The 18414-nt window shown below is 30.1% G+C and overlaps 1 protein-coding gene across 3 annotated transcripts; it reads right to left on the bottom strand.

Moving 5' to 3' along the window:
- Positions 1-150: 150 nt before the first annotated feature.
- Positions 151-17167, bottom strand: LOC145636189 (uncharacterized). Of its 3 annotated transcripts, XR_014114058.1 has the most exons (4): positions 13181-17167; positions 10385-10516; positions 10236-10306; positions 151-252 (listed from the first exon to the last, which is right to left on the bottom strand). XR_014114058.1 is itself a non-coding variant. In XM_081687675.1 (3 exons), exon 3 carries the CDS (start codon positions 11851-11853, stop codon positions 10888-10890), a length of 966 nt encoding a protein of 321 aa, XP_081543801.1. In that variant the 5' UTR covers positions 11854-11871; positions 13181-16237; positions 17070-17156; the 3' UTR covers positions 10675-10887. The 3 variants fall into 3 exon arrangements, 2 of the variants coding, with proteins under 2 accessions (XP_081543801.1, XP_081543802.1); XM_081687675.1 differs by lacking the exons at positions 151-252; positions 10236-10306; positions 10385-10516 and adding an exon at positions 10675-11871 and having other exon boundaries at positions 13181-16237; positions 17070-17156; XM_081687676.1 differs by lacking the exons at positions 151-252; positions 10236-10306; positions 10385-10516 and adding an exon at positions 10675-11871 and having other exon boundaries at positions 13181-13336; positions 17070-17120.
- Positions 17168-18414: the final 1247 nt, after the last annotated feature.

The raw sequence follows: 18414 nt of genomic DNA, 5'->3' as shown, positions 1-18414 counted from the left end.
TTTAAAATCATAATTTACGATAATTATATCTACCTTCTCGACGGGGTTGTTTACGTCGTTTCGATTAACCCTACACGAGAAATGATAATTAGTTAAAGTAAACCTGTTGTATCTTTAAGACATTACATAATCTCATTAACTTAGTGAATACCTTTGTGTATTCATGGCTGAAGAACCTTCAAAAAAACGTTTACGCTTTGTTGAACGTCGCTGACATGTACGCGAAGAACCTCCGATTTCACCTGACAATTTCTAACAGTTTAACAATATACTGATCTCATAAGTAATTTTGATGTAGCTATATAAGAGAAAAGATAGCTAATGATGGTTAAAAGGTATGATATCATGTACCAATATAATGATTTCATAAGAGAAAAGGTATGTTGATCTAATTTTTTAAAGTGATCTCACGATAAAAAAAAGTTTAGTTATGACGTTGATGTGAATAAGTTCCCACTCCATTTCATAGCACAGACAATGGAAAAGGGGAAAAGGCTATTTTAAGTATGTAGTACACATATTTTTCTGTTATTAAAATTATAAAATACTTGATACTCATAAATGTTTAAGCTATATCTATAATTAGGAAATTCATCATTTGATAATTGTATGTAAATAGAAGTTATGTCACTGTATGTTAAAGACCAGTTTTTTTGTGCATTAATTCATGTTATATTATATGCATTTTTTCCTTTATGGTAGGATCTTATTATCATGTAGGTTGGTTCTAAACTGAAAAAACCAGATCGGTATAAAGGAGATAAACACATGACATTTGAACTCAATCATATCAAAGTTTCACTAGCATAGGTTTGATATTGTGTTTCATCTAAAATTCCAAGAAACAAAATCATCTATATGGCTTTAACCTAAACAAAATCAGTAACTAATATTTTTTTGTTATCCATTTATTTAGTATTTAGAGAACATAAAACCCTTTATTAGGGTTTTAACTTGTTATGCATTGCTTTATTTCTGTATAGATTAATAAGTTCGAGAGTTTGGAAGTTCCCCTGTTTATTAATGGTACAATATGATTTGAGTTTTTGGTTTAGCCGTTAAATATGTTTCCCCTTGATTATTGGTTTAGCCGTTAAATATGGTGCAATGATTTCCAAAATAGCACATAGTACATCTGTCAATGGAGGCCAGAAATTGTTATCTGCTTAACATTAACACCATAGTTAGCTATTTACCTATTCTATGTCTTGAGAACATAAGAGACCAGGCGCGAACAAATTGATCTTGCTTCCCATTGCCCTTCATTCATGGCATGATTTATCAATAGATTAATGTGTTTGTGATTGAAAATGTTTGAGAAGTTGGTCAACTGAAGTTTCTTCGTATAGATGCCAAGAATTTATTAAAATATTTGATTGGAATGTTTTGTAAAAGGTAATGAGTTGCACGCACCTATGGGTGATGTAGACAATGTACAGAAAAGGAAGAAGGGAAAGAAGAAGATGTAACCAATTAAAAAATATTAATTGTCTAAGTAGTACCAAGAATTCACTTTTAGCATCTCATGTGTAAAGAATTATCTTTTAATATCTTTTCCCCTTATAGGATTAAGGTGTTAAAGCAGAAGATCTTTTTCCCTTCCTCTTTTTTTTTTTAATTTTTTTTTTTTATTTTAGTTTATATGTGTGCTTGAGCTTAACGAAGTCATGTGTGATTTTCAATTATATGTGTTTTGTAAAAGATGAAGGAAAAAAAATTAAGACTTTGATGAACCAATTATAAGTTTATAATTTTATAAGTTGACGTTTGTATAATTAATTTTGTGATTTTAATCTTTATGTAATGTTTTCATTTACAATTACCATTTAGTCATGGAGATTCATAGTTCCTATCTGCTGGAATATTATTATAATGTCATGATTCAAACTGTGATCATTACTTGAATTTTGTTAAGGATGTTTGACATATGGTGTTTTAAGTAGGATGATTAATAATACAATTTACTTATATTTGGATATTTTAAGAGCAGGCAAAGAAAATTTGAAGGTCTATGTGTTAGTAGCTTTTGTATGGTCAAGGAAGAGCAAATCAGAAAATTGGATTGTGAGTTTGGGTATGTTCCTTAGATTGGACTTGGATTTATTTGTTAATGAGGTCAGTTTAATGTTACTTAGTGTATACAAGATTGATAAGATTAAGGCTGAGATAAGAATATGAAAAAGTTTGTTTTTGAAATAGATTTTATATAGATTTACTTGTATAATAATTAGCATTTTAAGAGCTACGTATCAGCAAAAGATGATGAGTGAAAGAAAGATTTATCCAAGCAAGAAGATTCGCCAAGAACTAAACAACCTTCATCTGTATAGTAGTTAAAGAAACTGGTAAAAATGTAAGGTGAAAGGAAAGTGATTCCAAAAAAGATCTTGATCTAGCTCTGGAGAAGTTGGTGGTTGGTCAACTTGGGGACCAAAGAAGGATCTTCCGCAACCTGAAAGTTCATCAAAGGCAAATGATTGGACGCATCAAAGTCTTGAGTAATTTTAATTTTAAAGATTGCTGTAAAACTTGGGTAAACCAACAAAATAAACTGATGGTGTTGATTGGAAGAAAAATGATCGTGAAGGAGATTTTGGAAATTTGACAGGAATAAGTGGTTGGACTGATAAATTGCTCAAGGAAAACAAACCAAATTCAGAATAGTATCAGTGTACAAGTTCTAAAGGCTGGAATTTTATTGGAAGAAAGGATGCCGAGCTCGAAAGAAGTAATGACTGGTTGTTAAGGGAGAGAAGAAAGAGGATTCTAATGGCCTGGATTATCGAGTAGAAAAAGGCAATGAACAGCTTTCGAATATTGCTAGTAATGTTGGTGTTAAGAAGTCTACATGGGATAAATTGTTGGCAATCCTTCAAAGAAGACTGATCAAATAAGTTTGGGCAAATGGACTAATGATAGTGCAAATGAACGATATTGTGCGAGACAAGGGAAATCTGAGGTAAAAGTCATAAAAGGTTTAGTTGTGACACAGGGACAGTCGAGCCATGCTGGGAAAAGAACGATGATGAAAATGATGGTGGGTGGGGTTCTTCCAAGTTTAATAAACTGGAAGCTGGTAGAAGTTGAGATTCCAAAACGCAAGAGAGTAATGTCCAGCCTTGGGGACAGTAAAATTTGAATTATTTTTATATGTTGCATAATTAAACTTAATTATATCATTTGGTTTTCACTAATTCATTTTTTTTACTGCATGATGGCTCTGTGATAAAAGTTTTTTTTTCCTAACATAATTTTGATGTAAATCCTATGTAGCAGATATATCATGTACTCGTTTGACAGTATTTCTACCTTATTTTTGTGTCACACTGTGACCTTTTGTACACTTTGAGGATTTTGCAAGCATTTTGCAATCTGGTATATAAAATATTTATGAAAGATGTAGGATATTCAGTAGTGTACATCAAAAATCTACAGAAATTCAATCAAAAGTATTATTTTATTGGAAACATAATAAGCAGTTTTCTATCAATTTTCTTGTAAATAAAATTAAATATCAAAATACAGCAAAAACAAAAATGGAATAACATGAGATAATTCTTGTCTTTGATGTATTGTAAATAGTAATTACATTATGGTCATGTATAATCTACATTGATCATTGATTTTTCTAATCAAAACACATCTTTCATTTCACATATTCATAACAATTTGATTTTTGTACATTAAATTCGATGTTTTTTCTTATGGTAAACTTTAAAACAAAATTGTATTTAATTTTCAACCAACATGCAAATCCTTCAAAATCCCAACTTGTTCACGTTGGAATACTTTTCCCAAGTTGTTCAATAGGAGTCGACGTCTTTTGTAAGATATTAATTCCATCTCTTTGATGTAAACACTGACTCCATTTGCTTTAATGCCAAACTTGGATGTTATTTAGGTGTTTGATTGTCAATATTCATATGATACTTTATATTGACAAAACACCTAAATTATTATTAAAAAACTCTATTACAAATATGTTTCTTATGCAGTGAATTCAACCACAAGCTACATATTTGTATTAAAGTAATTACTATAGGGATACATTATCAAAAACTTTGATGCTAATTTCCCTTTTTAGCAATAACTTTGATGCTAAGTGTATAGGTATGTGTAATTTGTAATGGTATTTTAAGATAAGCAGATATTGTTCTTTGGTTGATAAGAGGAAGGTGGGAGCTTTTGGTATTATGATTTGAGTTTTCAGACATTTTGTAAGTTAGGTAATTAGAAGTATATGATATGAGCTGAAATAATGGTCTATGGTGTGTACATTGGGTGGGATATGAAGCTGTTATTTATAGGCAAAATATCTCAAGTGTTTAATTAGTTTTTATTTATATATTTTAATGTGTATACATAATAATGGTACAGATTTTTAAATATTTTCTCACTTTTGAGTACTGTAGATTACATTGAATGGTGGAGTAAAGCTTCATTTTTCTGATTTATTGGATTTTGTATAGATTTTTGTAGATTGTGCTCAGTGTGTGGTTTGGAAAAGTTGATTTATCAATGTAAGGTCTATATTGAATCTGTGTATGCTTTATTAGTTAGCTCTTTTTTTCGTTTTTCCTTTAGTACTCTTTTATAATCACCTCATAATCTGGTTTATTATTTTATTTTAAAAAGCTTATATCTTCCCATGCCATAGGAATTGAAATGCTTATTTACTTTCTGAAATAATGGGTTAGTTCACATTGTTTAAATTTTCTTTTGATTTTATAGAGATCAGATTGTATATCGAAATCTTACATTGATTCAAGTTACCTATATGTTCAATACTTAAAAGCTAAATTCATTACAACCATTTCCAGCAGTTTGATGAAAGAGAAACAAAATCCCTCTACCTATAACTTGTAATATACCACAATAGCCAATTGAAAAGAAGTAATTTATAATATAATCGTTAATAGATCAGGAATTAGACCAGCAGAACTTCTGCCTTCCAGGTGCCAAGGTCATTCTTACATAAATTACCCATCAGCTCTCTAAAAGTTACGGGGAGGATCTAGAACGACTCCAATTAATCTGTTGCTCTAGGTTGGAAACTATCCCCTATTGATCAAATTGATGACTAATTGAACTAATGAATGCTACGGGTAGGAGTAACTTTATAAAAATGGATTAAGAAAATAAAAGATATCCGGCCTCAAAGTAAGATTACAAAAACTTAAAATGTCAATTAATGGAATGGTTTTGATTTTTATTGGTCTTTATAGCTTGCCATGCCTGAATTATAACCTGAATTATATACATTACAACTTTTTAAAGGAAAACTTTAATCATAAGTTGTACTTCTGCCATTTGAATAAGGGTTCTTTAATCATAAGGTGGTACTTCTCCCATTTGAATAGGAATGTTTTAATCATAAGCTATACTTATGCGATTTGAATAGGGGTGATTTAATCATAAAATGGTATATGTTCTGACATTTCACCCCATTCAAATGCTTTAATCAGAATTGATTTTTAAACATGACATCTTCACAAGTGCAGTATACTATTTACTGTATAAGATTCTTTGCTACAGAAAATATATTTGTTGTATGTTTCAATCGTTTATAAAAGGAAATAATGGTGCATGGTTTTCATTATTTCAATTACCTCTTTACTATCCACTTAAAATTATTTGAGTTTTTCCTATCGAGTTTCATACAATTTATAGCTTCTAATAAATTTCCATTTCTTATAAATTTTAAGTAATCATTCTACACATTTAATATCCGTTTCATGGGTATTTTATTTATATTACATCAAAGTTTTCTGTTTTTAACCTATTTTAATTTCCAAAAACAAATAAATGAATCCAGATTCAATAATTTTACATTCCAATTAAATAGAGTGTTAAAGATACTAATAGATATTTCTTTATCACTATTCTTAATCAAAACTCGACGGTGAAGTTGATGCTAGTGGCTAAAGTTGACGCTAGCCTCCGCCAAATTTCCTATACTGCCACTCTATTATAAGAGCTTGGCCAGTAGTATGACATGTGGCGGTTTAAGTGAATACTTTTTAAAATAATATTTTATTGTACAAAAAAGTATTTACTTAAGTAAATCGTTTTAAAATTACAATTTTCAAAGCGATTTACAAACATAGCTCGTAGATTATTGTGTGATGTGATCTCTTTTTTAACAACCATAATATAATTATTGTTGTTGAAGATGTCACATCAGCTAGGGTGTTTTTTTTTTTCCAAAAATAGGTCTTCGCAATTTATAATGGTTAATCACATTTTGAAATTACAAGTTCGAAATTATCTATGCATTAAATTTCTAAGTTAAATTAAGTATAAATCAAATTCTTATAACAAAATAAGAATTACAATTTTACGTGTATCAAACTTGTCTCAATTCTATAAGTTACTAAAATTATGTCAATTCTATCTTATGTTATGTCAAACAAATAAACTAATAAATTGATGTAGAATCCACTATATGCTTCCTACATCAATGGCTTTACTTTGTCTAGGAATGTATTTTAATATTGTTTTTTTTTTTTTTTAACATCTCTGTTTATGATGCTGTAATTAAAGTTCTAATTTTTTATCATTATTTTTCCTTTCATTTATCCAATAAGTGTAAGGATTGCATGGCAAATGTTCTATAATTTGGATATAGAACTTGAAGCGTTCGAAATAAAATTCCGTGGATTATTCAGATTTTGCGAGAGACAGGGATCATGGAATGAAGTTTTAGTGTTACTAATTTTGTTCGAGTAAGACTAATAATTACTTTATATTTTTCAATTAATGTAGTAGCTAAAGCGGCAGAAGATTGTTCTTCTACAAATGTATCTTTGATACTATACAATGTTGTACCTTTTGTAATGATTTTACTTTATTGTTTGAGATTAGAGCATTGTTATTTAATGTTGCACCTTTTTTTTTCCGTTTTTCCTTGGGTAGAAGGCTGTGAACTGAATTTGTAATCTGTAGAAGCATCTATACTTATCAAACTCAAAACAATTAGACTATAATACATTGAACTCAAACAATTGTGTGCTCAAGCTATTGTATTTTTATTTCATTTATCTATTCATCTCGTAAACTATTTTTTGCCTTTTTTTATATGGGAAAACAGTTCTATCATTTATTATTTCTGCAAACTAATGAATAAATTGATAAAAAATCGCTTTAGATGGGTTAATTATTCCAAGATTTATTATCTTCTCATAGATGTACTTCTTGTTAAAGGAATTTGAGTCAGTTTTTAAATATATATGGGTGCGTTTTTTCATAAGTATCTGTTATATATGCACCTTATTTCATGTTCCTTATGCATTATTTAATTCATATATCTTATAAGCTTTTCTTTTCCCATCAGAGAATCTGGACAGAATGTTAAAGAGCTTTTTTTTATGTTACAGCTCACATGGCTATAGTTTGTGGTTAATTTCATTTCAGATCTTTGCATGTTTTTTTTTTTTTTTAATTATTTTTCGATTATTCTATAAACAAATGTCAATATCTTCGGAAATTTGAGTTTAATTAACGCTATACAAATTATAATTTATATTAGAATTCTATTTAAAATTTGAGATATGTATAATGCGTTAGATTAAGAAATATGAATAATAACATGTTTGTATTTCTATAATTCATAGTAATCCATACACAAAATTTATTAAATATATAGTTCTTTTATTATATCAAATTTAAAAACTATGAGACAAGGAGTAATATAATCGACAATATCACTCAATCATAAGCTATACTTATGCCACAGTTACTTTTCATTGCATTGTCAATGTTACTTTTTTGGGTTGAGCTAATATATAATTACTTTAACCATACACTGAATTATGTCTTAAGATCTATGAAAATCTGAGCTCTTTTATCATTCACCTATGCTTTTAAATTTTTTATAATCCGAGCACTTTTATCATTAGGTGATTTATTAGCATGCAATTCTGACAATGTCCAGCACCATAATTACTGTCCAAGATTCCAAAATAAAGTAGATCTACATAATTTTTTTCCTCGTTAAAAATTTAAAATCGTTTATCACGATATTTCAAATAACTTAATATTACTACATTTAAACAAACCAAGACTTCTAGATTTGTATTTATATCTCACCATAAATCTATCTTAATATGTCAATGCTTCCTAATCACTTACAATTCAACAGTTCATTTTCAATTTTCAATTAAAGTGCAAGATAAGCTGACACTTTGCTATAACCCTTCACTAGTAGAAAAATACAAATAGGCACCCCCCTAATGGCACCGGTTTAGGCCAAACCGGTGCCAAAAACCGGCCTAAAAATGAGCAAGTTTTTGAACAAAGAGAAATGGCACCGGTTCAGCTCAAACCGGTGCCAAAAATAAAAAGGGCATCGGTTTGAACCGGTGCCTAACCAAACCGGTGCCTAACTGAACCGGTTTTTATTTATTAAAAAAAAAACCCGCCCATTTATATACCCCAAACCCTAAATAATGACCCTATTCTCTCTCTCCTCTCCTCTCCTCTCCTCCGCCTCTTTCTCTCTCCTCTCCTCCTCTTTCCTTCTTGCTCAGGCCAATTCACCATCGATCTTGCTTCTTCATTTCTATGTATTTCTGAAACTCCTCCTCCTTTCTATCACTTGAAGACGAAAAAGAAATGGAAGATAACAACAAATCGAAGACCAAAAACCGCGGTTTGATGTTGTTTTCGACTTTGATGTTTTTCGATTTCAATTTCAATTTAGATTTTGATTTTGTTTTTCAAGTTGCATGCGGTTTTGGGGTTTTGATTTCGTGATTTTCAGGTTTTTTTTTTCGATTTTCAAGTAATTTCGATGTTTTATTTTCGTTTTTCGATTTTTTTTTTCAATTTCTGGGTTTTGTTTTTCGATTTTTTTTTCCAATTTCTGGGTTTTGTTTTTCAATTTCTGGATTTTTTTTTTCAATTTCTGGGTTTTGTTTTTCGTGATTTTCTGGGTTTTGTTTTTCAATTTCAAATTTAATTGTGTTGTTTTCGATTTTGATTTTGTTTTTCGATTTCAATTTCAATTTCGATTTTGATTTTGTTTTTCAAGTTGCATGCGGTTTTGGGGTTTTATTTTCGTGATTTTAAGGTTTTTTCGATTTTCATTATTTTTTCAATCTCTAGGTTTATTTTATTTTTGTTTTCAAGTTTGTTTTAATCAAATTTTTAATCAATTTCGATTTTGATTTTTTTTTTTTTCAGATTTTGATTTTTTTTTTTCGATTACAATTTTTTTTGTTTTCTAGGTTTTTGTTCGATTTTAATTTTTTTGTCGATTTCTAATTTTTTTTTCTGGGTTTATTCGAATGTTGTTAGATTTATTTTTTGGGTTTTTTTTTAATCGAATTTAATTATATTTATTTTCTGGGTTTTTTTATATCGAATTTAATTTTATTTATTTTGTGGGTTTAATTCTTTTTTTAACTGTTCTGGGTTTTTTTTATTTTTTTCGCAGCTTGTTCATTTTAATCAATTTATTGTTGATGTTTTAATTTGCGCAGGTATACATAATCCAAGAATCAAGAATCAAGAATCAAGAATATGGGGATTTTTAGATTGTGATGTTGTAATATTTTTTTTTTTTGATTTACATTGTAGTTTTTTTTTTTATTTATATGTGTAATTTTTTTTTATTTATAAGTAATTTTTTTTATTGATCTATGTTGTAAAATTTTATTGATTATATGTTAAAAAGAATCGTTTATATTGATTGTGATGTTTGATTTATATTTTGTGTTTTTATTTAATTTAGTGTATTTAATTTTTAAGCAAAAAAAACAAAAAAAAAAAAATTGATTTTTGGGGGTTTTTTGGCACCGGTTAACCGGTACCAAAAACTTTGAAAAAAAATTTAGTGGGCCTTCTTGGCACCGGTTAACCGGTGCCTTAGACCGGGTTTGAACCGCTGCCAAATGCATTTTTTCACCTAGTGCTTGTATCAAAATTGGACTGAGAAGGATGATAATTAGTTATCATAGATAAAAAAAAAGCATAACAAAAAGCCATGAGTAATGGCTAGGTAGCTACCCCTAGCAACTCAAGTATATAAACTAAACTGTGTGTGGGAAAAAAATTACTCCATTTCCACCACACAAGCACACATTATACCAAACATATTGTTAAAAGAATCAGTCATAGAAAAATAGTTAGAAACACACACTCAACCCTAATCATCACACTTTCTTTGGTTATGTGTAATAGCTCCTTGGTATATTTTTTTTTCAATACTATCATATTCAAATGAAAGTACTTACCCATAGTATTCTCTTTGCTGTATACTTGAGAATTCTGCCAGCGATTCTCTCTCTTTCTGCGCTTACTGGAACTGTTTTGGTGTATAATAAATTACATATATAAGAAAGAAATAATCTTTAACACAAGTTAGCTTAACATAGAGACTTACAGTGCATCACGTTCTTGTGTAGATACTTGTGAAGAACTATCGAGTATTTGTTTCCAATTTGTGCAATCCTCGATCTGAGTGTTCAAAGGTGTTTCTAAATGACGCTTCATTCCATATATATCGTCAAGATCCCTTTTAACAATAAAAATATATTTTAAATTTTGTCGTGACACTGTCAAGCGTAAACTAACAATAATAATTCCAAACTCTTTTAAACAAAAAATCAAATGAGTTTAAAATATACAATATCATAGCATAGCAAATCAATATTTAAAATGAACAAATATACATGGTGGATTAAATTCACTTGAAAAGTATTTTTGTTTTCATATAGACGAATAATATTATATTCTTACAATAGAACAATTCATGCCTATAATCTGTTACATACATAGTACAAAAAACACCATTACCTAATAAAAGTCTTAATATTAATTTTAATCTAATTATATAAACAAAACAAGTTCTATGTCTACTGAACCCAGATTACAGCAATAATTACATCAGCTGAATTTTTGTCTTTTGACAACAGTTTCGAGCTCTTGTAAACCACTTATCAAGCGTGTACCAGTTTTAGGAACACCAGAACTTGAACTATCTCCACTACCCCCCGATCTTCGCTTAAATAAAACAGTATTAGATGTGCTGTCCAATTTCTCAATGCTGTCAATCTCATATTTGCTACTGTTAATTTTGTCTGTATCTACTACATCAGTGTGCAGATGTTGAGATTGTTTAGCTCGACACTTCCTTAATAGCATAAAATTATCACGAACCAAAGAACAACTCTTATTGCTAGCCAATGCTGCATCATAATTAACATCTATAATTTCAAAACCATATTGTAACAATAGGAAATTGATCGTTCTCCTTGCTAATTTTTGTTCAACCTCATCTAATTGAGGAGAAGGTTGCTCAAAAACACATTCTATTTTACCACCATGATGACGACATTCTACAACAACCCAAGATATATAACCTAGTTCTCTGTCCCAAACACTCTCTATAGGACTTACAATAGCACCTGTCTTGAGAATAATAGTTTGAAGTAGCTCAATAAAATCTATCGTTATGGATTTGCTATTCCCAAGAAGTCCTACATCCATAACTTGTTTGTCGTCAAGTTCTTCCTTAAAAGGAACAGCGCAACCCATCTCAACAAGTTTACGTCTGTATAACTTTTCACATGTGCGATGCATCTTAACCTTTCCATAACTAACATCATCAACTGTAAATTTATAATATGTCATCAATTCTAGTACACTCTTTTTAGCTGCAACTTCACGTGACTCTTCTATTGTATCAGCTTCATCGCCAATGTAGAAAAATTCCTTAGAACTGTCGTATGACTTAATCGATAAAGATGCACTATTCTTGGTTCCATCTATATAGCCATACACCAGATTTTGAAGATGGAGATGATTAGTGATCCGTTCTATCAAAGACTGAAATCTAATAGCTATCCTCATTGATCAAGAGTCCTTAACCTGTATTTAGGAAATGATGTACTTATCAGTCCATTTCAGCTTTAAGAATCTTCCTATTAAACAAGATTAACTACCTTTACTAACAAATGTATCACAACTTAAAAGCTCGAAACAAAATGTAATCTATTAAACGATATCTAATTTAGCACTCTTTACAGAATAAAGAAAAGAGAGAAGGAATTTGTATCTTCTATTAACAAACCAATCAAAAGATTAACTTCAATCCAACTACAAATCTCAGAAACCATAACAATTTCATTGATATCATAATTATCATTCAAAAAACACAACAAAATTCGGGAATTTACACAAGTTGCAATCTATTTAACCTCCTACCAATATCTAAATAACAACCACCTTCAAAATAACTAACTCCCAACTTCCTATATACAACATTCAAAATACAAAATACATTACTTCTTTTAAGAAACTATAATTGGAACATTTACTACGCTATCTACTACCACAACAAACCACATATCCAAAATAATTCATTGACTCCTATAAATTTCCCTCTTGTTATACTTCATTAGAACTGAATTAAGTGTCTCCTTTACTTTTTTCTTATCTTCTTCTAATCTTTTAAACTGCGAACTACCTTCATTAGTAACCTGCTCCACCCAATTTAGGTATCTAACAAGGTCTTCCACCACAATAGGTGCCTGATCAATTGCACTTTGCACTCCATTTGCTGCATTTTTCAACACCAAATCAACGGCAGCCTTCCTGTGATAAATCTCTTGTTCCATCCCCAAAACTCCCAGTTTTAGAACCTCCATGATACGCTTATGAACTCTACAAAAACTTTTATAATGCGCAATTGCAATTTTAATTTCCTTTGCATTTTCCATCCCTATATATAATGAACTACGCACGCAACGAATCCTATAATACAATGAAAACAAATAAGTCAAAAGTTTTTTAAACCTAACCGCCTATATCAAGAGAATATACATTCTTATAGTAACATAATAAAAGGAAATGTGTGTCATTTTGAGATATGTTGAGTCTTGGTATAAACATATCTATATAAACGGCCATTCCTAACTAAACCCTTGATCTTTCCTTTTAAACACCTAGCATAACCCTGATCTCCATTTTTAAATACAGAGCTTTTTATCCAACAAAAGAAACACGCATTCCTATGGCTAAACACAACTTTCAAACCCTCTACTCACCTATAACATATACTGTCTAAAACCACCCATTTACAATCAACAACACTTCAAATAACCAGAAACAACACAAAATAGCAACAAAAATCCAGCACTAAAAGGAAGATTATAGCAATAGTCAATCAGTGAAGTACTTTGAAAACAGGTACACCTAACTCAATTACAGCTTCACATAAGACAATGTGCTCAACTCTTAACTCAAGTATAGCTCCATCTGAGACATTGTGCTCAACTCTTAGTCTTGACAAAATGGTCTAAGTTGCAAAGTTGAATATACGAGCGAAATATTTCTGCAAAGAAAAAGCTACTGAACTGTTATAGTTTTTACCAAGAATATAAAACTAAGCATACACATCATAATGTACTCTCTTTTCCGAATTTATCCAACAAATTACATATTTGAGATTTGATAAAACTAAGCTGTAAATGAGCAATCCAAGAGATCAAAATAAAATATTTATACAAACCAAGTTGGATTCCCCAAAAACATATGAAACACCCACCAAACCAAGTAACCAACGATAAAAACAGCAAAAATTCAATGGGTATGCTCAGATAAACATACCCAAAAAAAATAATTCTAATTCATACTCATAGGACTAATGCTTAATTGCTCAAGAGAATAATGAAATTCCCTAATTTCATAGATTCTTCTATTCAAACTATCTAATCCTACAAGTTTCTTAGTTTTCAACAAGCAATATCTAAGGTTTATCCTATTCATACCTAAACATACCAATAGTATCATTATAGATGCATCCATTATACTACTACAAAACAATACAAATTAACTACCACCATTCACCAAGAATTACCAACTTAACTAATAAACAAAACAAAGTCAGTTAATAATGTTTGGTATTAGTCTAAATCAAAAAGAAAAAATTAAACACAAATGCAATTTAGGGAAAAAAATTACTTAAAAAGCACAAAAGAGTGTACATGCATAGAGATATAGCATAGTATAGCTACAAATCAGACACAAATACTGCAAAAAGATTAGTGAGCAATCAAAATATCTAAAGGATCGAAGTAGCTAAACCCAACTTAACAAACAACACCCAAAAAAACAAAATTCAAAAATCAAATTAAAAGTTCAAACCAAAGGAATCCAAGAGAATTCCAAACTCCAGAAGATTCACACTTAAATAAAAATAACAATACGAAGCTCAACCCAAAAAATATACAACCAAAACTTACCAGATGAAGCTCGGAAAAAGCTTCAATGACTGGACAAAAAAAAAAGAAAGACTTGCTGGTTATCAGTCTATTTAGTTATCTATTTTACAAATAGGATAAAAGGCAAGACACCCAGATGTTGTTGAATTGTTGATCATCAGTACTATGTGAGACCATATTTGACTGCTTTTATGTGTTACAAGACTCACAACAGAAATAAATAAACTGAATAAAGAGCTAAAGTGAAAAGAAACAGAAATTTCTCTACTCCTGCTCATCAATATCAAACATAAAGAATCAAACTTTGCCATCTAACATTCAGCAATTTAACCGCAAAAAAATTCACAAAAATCACAGCATCTAAAATAATTAGCTCAAAATTGCTACTTGCTAAATCATCTAAAATAATATTAGTAAAAAGAGACATCACAGCATCTCATAAAAGGCACTCCTTTATGGAACATCAAAAATTTCACAGTAAGTTATCAAGTTGGCTCTGCTGAGTTTTTACTTCAAAGCTAGAAAAGCAATTTGCCCCATCACCCGGATTCATCCCTTCCCCACCCCCACCCCCCAACACACACACACACAAATGAGTGACAGAAAGATCGCATTAAAGCAGGGCACTTTCCATATATTGCCTTGGTATATCAATGTAAATTTAGTAACTCAAATGAGACTAGCATCCAACTTTCCAGTGTTCAGAGTGAGACTTGTGTTTCCATTATGACAATAACAAAAGTAGTCCATATAAGCAGAAAAGCTTAACAATATCAACTACTCCATAGGTAAAAAACCACAGGTGACAGAATCAGTTAGACAGTAATAGAAGTCGGAAAATATTGCTTCAACCCCAAATTTAATTCCACTACAATTATACAAGTATAAAACTTTATTTTTATATTAACATCCCAGACAAAAGAGTTCTATATTGGTGATTGAATTGAAATTAATCCAATCTCGTAATTTTCTATTACAAAAGCGCCCCCTAATCACTTAAGAAAACCCGAAAAACATCAATATAAATATCAATAATTAATACACGGGATATATATAAAAAATGTATTGTCACCTATGTGGACCTTTTCGTCGCATCTAAGAGATAGATATATCATTGCTCCCAACCCGTATTGGAATATAAGGGAGTATGAATAACACAAAGCTAGCTATTGCCATCATCCAACAATGAAGATGGGGAAAGAGAAAAATCGGCAGATTCTCAGCCTGGCAGGGAAGCCTCACCAAGCCCCACATCTCCTCGGAAGAAGCAAAAATTGGATGATTCATCAACAAGCAACATCAATACTCTCTCAGTTCCTTTAGAGAATAGTTCAAAGAAGGCTATCCACAAGACTATTATTATGAAGCGCGGTAAATCCATTGAATGATCTTCAACTCATGTTCATTAGTTAGCTACAAGAACGACCCAAAGGACCCCACAAGGTTACAAAATCCAGCTCACAATGTCAGACCAAACCTCCAAATCGAGGAACAATCAAACATAAATTAGTGTAGGCAGCTTATTAGTAATCACAAACATCCATACTATACTACCAACTTTCGCCTCTAAAATGTCATAAATACCCGAAACACATACATACCCATTAATTTCATTAACATTTCATTTGACACAAATAAGTAAATAACTCAGCCCCAGTTTTCAAACTTTGAATCACCATTTTTGTAACAAAACTAAACCTTGTTGTACTCCTTGATAATGAAGTTTATCTATAATTAGGAAGTTAGAATCCATAGTACTACTTCAAGAAAATACAGTACAAATCAAAACAAGAAATAACAAAAGTCATTTATTATTAAGTGTCATCAGGAAGGTGGCATAAAGTACATGTAACTATAACATTAAAAGTTTACAGAAAAGACAAACATATCTCCACCACTCTCCACATAGCATATTACATTATCACTTCATCAATGAACTCGAGAAGCATTATAGAAAGTTCCATAGCAACTCATCACAAAAATGGCGAAATCAAGTACTACTTCCAAGCTCTCTGTAGAGAAAATCAGAATAATCAAGTACTACTTCCAAGCTCAATAGAGAAAATCAGAACCTAGCTCGCCTCATCTCAAAAGAATTTTATCACAAAAATGGCAAAATCAAGTACTAACTGAATTTATGCAATATACCACATCAAAGATCAAAATCCATCAACAATTAACAACCACATACACACTCCCAAAATATCATGATGTATGATCTCTAAAGAAAAATCTCCATCAATTATTAAAAGTTTCTGAAAAAATAAATAATTCATCATGACTTTTATTATAGTGAAAATACTTACCCATTTCAGAAAAAAGAAAAAAAAAATCAAAAACAACCAAATAAACTAACATCAAAAATACAAAACTGCTAATCGGTGGACCAACATAATTTAGATTCATAACCACTAAGATCGAACCAAACCTGAACAAAATACCAATTCGATTCCAACAATCAAAGGTAAACAATACCAATAGTTAGTGAAAAAATAAGTACCTTCACAATAGATACACTCAACTCACTAACACCTTCATCAAAGACAAAGCATTCATTTGCATGCAACAAAGAACACAATTATCAAAAGACAACAATTAAAATAGCTCAAAGATCGAAGTATCTCAACCCAACGTAAGAACCAACACCCAAAAACTCGAAATCCATAAATAAAATTTAAATTAAAAGCTAAAACCCAAAAATTCACGACAATTCCAACCCTTCTCTACATCTAAATAGTACGAAACGAAGTATATATTAGCTCAACCCAAAAAATTAATCAAAATCTACACCAATTATTATATATTAGCTCAACCTAAGTTAACTCATCTACAATCAAAACTCACCAGATGAAGCTTGGAAAGACTTTCGATGGAGATCAAACAGGGGAAAAAAAGGAAAGAGAAAAGAAGATGGGAAAAATGAGTGATGGCAAGTGATTTCAGGGAAAAAGAAAAGGAAAAAAGGACAAAGATGAAGTGGACAGCAATAAAAGTCAGCATACAATGGCAAGACCGTAAATAACTAAACAAAGCAAGGGTATATCCGGTGTCACACTGTCCTACTGTTCCTAATGAATAGTTCCGCATATCTTCTCTCTTTTTAAAGAGTGTAGATAAAGTAAAAAGATAGATGTTTTTTTTTTAGAATTAATTAATGGATGATAAAGTAGGGTAGTTGATTTATGATTTTCCATACATTAACATAAACATTTTTAGATAAAGCAAAATATATAATTTAAACAATAGAATATATATAATATAATCTAAAGATTAAATAAGTTTCATACAAATTTATTCATTTTTAAATAATAATAAAAAAAAATAAACAAAATTGATTTACAAGGTACAATTTATGAAGTCTACCTAACACATCTCGTCCCATTCCCACTCACCCTTATAAACGTTTCTTTAGCTCACCATTGGACTCATCACATATAAACGTTTATTTAGCTCACCACTGACTTCCCATCTCATTCCTACTCATCCCCACTCCTCCTTATAAATGTTTTTATAGCTCACCATTAGACTCACCCCATTGTCCCCATATAAACGTTTATTTAGCTCACCATTAGTGGGAACATTGATTTCTATATTTTGGTGGATGGAAAGTAATGTTATCATGGAAGGTTGAGGTTTATCAACCTTCTAAATTTATTCTGCAGGGTAATGATTAACTTATTTTCAACACTTTAGATTTTCATTAGGGATGATACTAATGTTTTGTACATATTATTATGATTATGCTAAGCTTTATTCAAAAAATCATGATATTAGTATACTACTTTACCTTATTATAATTTTTTTTTTTTTTGGCAACTTCTATATTCTAATGATTGATTGAGTAATAGGTTCATATCAAGCAATCAAATGTGATAATGAAATTTCATTATAAAGATTTGATTTTATTCAATTAGATTAATTTAGGTAATGCAACACTCTTGGTATATATTTTCATTTAACTATTTAAAATTTTATAAAGTCATATCTGTTTACTATTTCTCTCACCGTCTTTATTATTTTTTCCATATTAATTTATTAATTTTTCATTGTATAAAGTTGATACGGAGGAGAAGAATAATAGATTCTATAACTATATATGTATAGAGGAAAAACACGTTTTCGTTATACAAACGAAAATACGAAGAGGATTTATGATTTATATTATTAAAAAACAAAATAATATCTTTTC

The sequence above is a fragment of the Chenopodium album genome, chromosome 6, assembly GCF_948465745.1.
Source record: "Chenopodium album chromosome 6, dcCheAlbu1.1, whole genome shotgun sequence".
Taxonomy (NCBI): Eukaryota; Viridiplantae; Streptophyta; class Magnoliopsida; order Caryophyllales; family Amaranthaceae; genus Chenopodium; species Chenopodium album.
The sequence above is the reverse complement of the archived record's forward strand: the minus strand, read 5'-3'. Positions and strand labels throughout refer to the sequence as shown.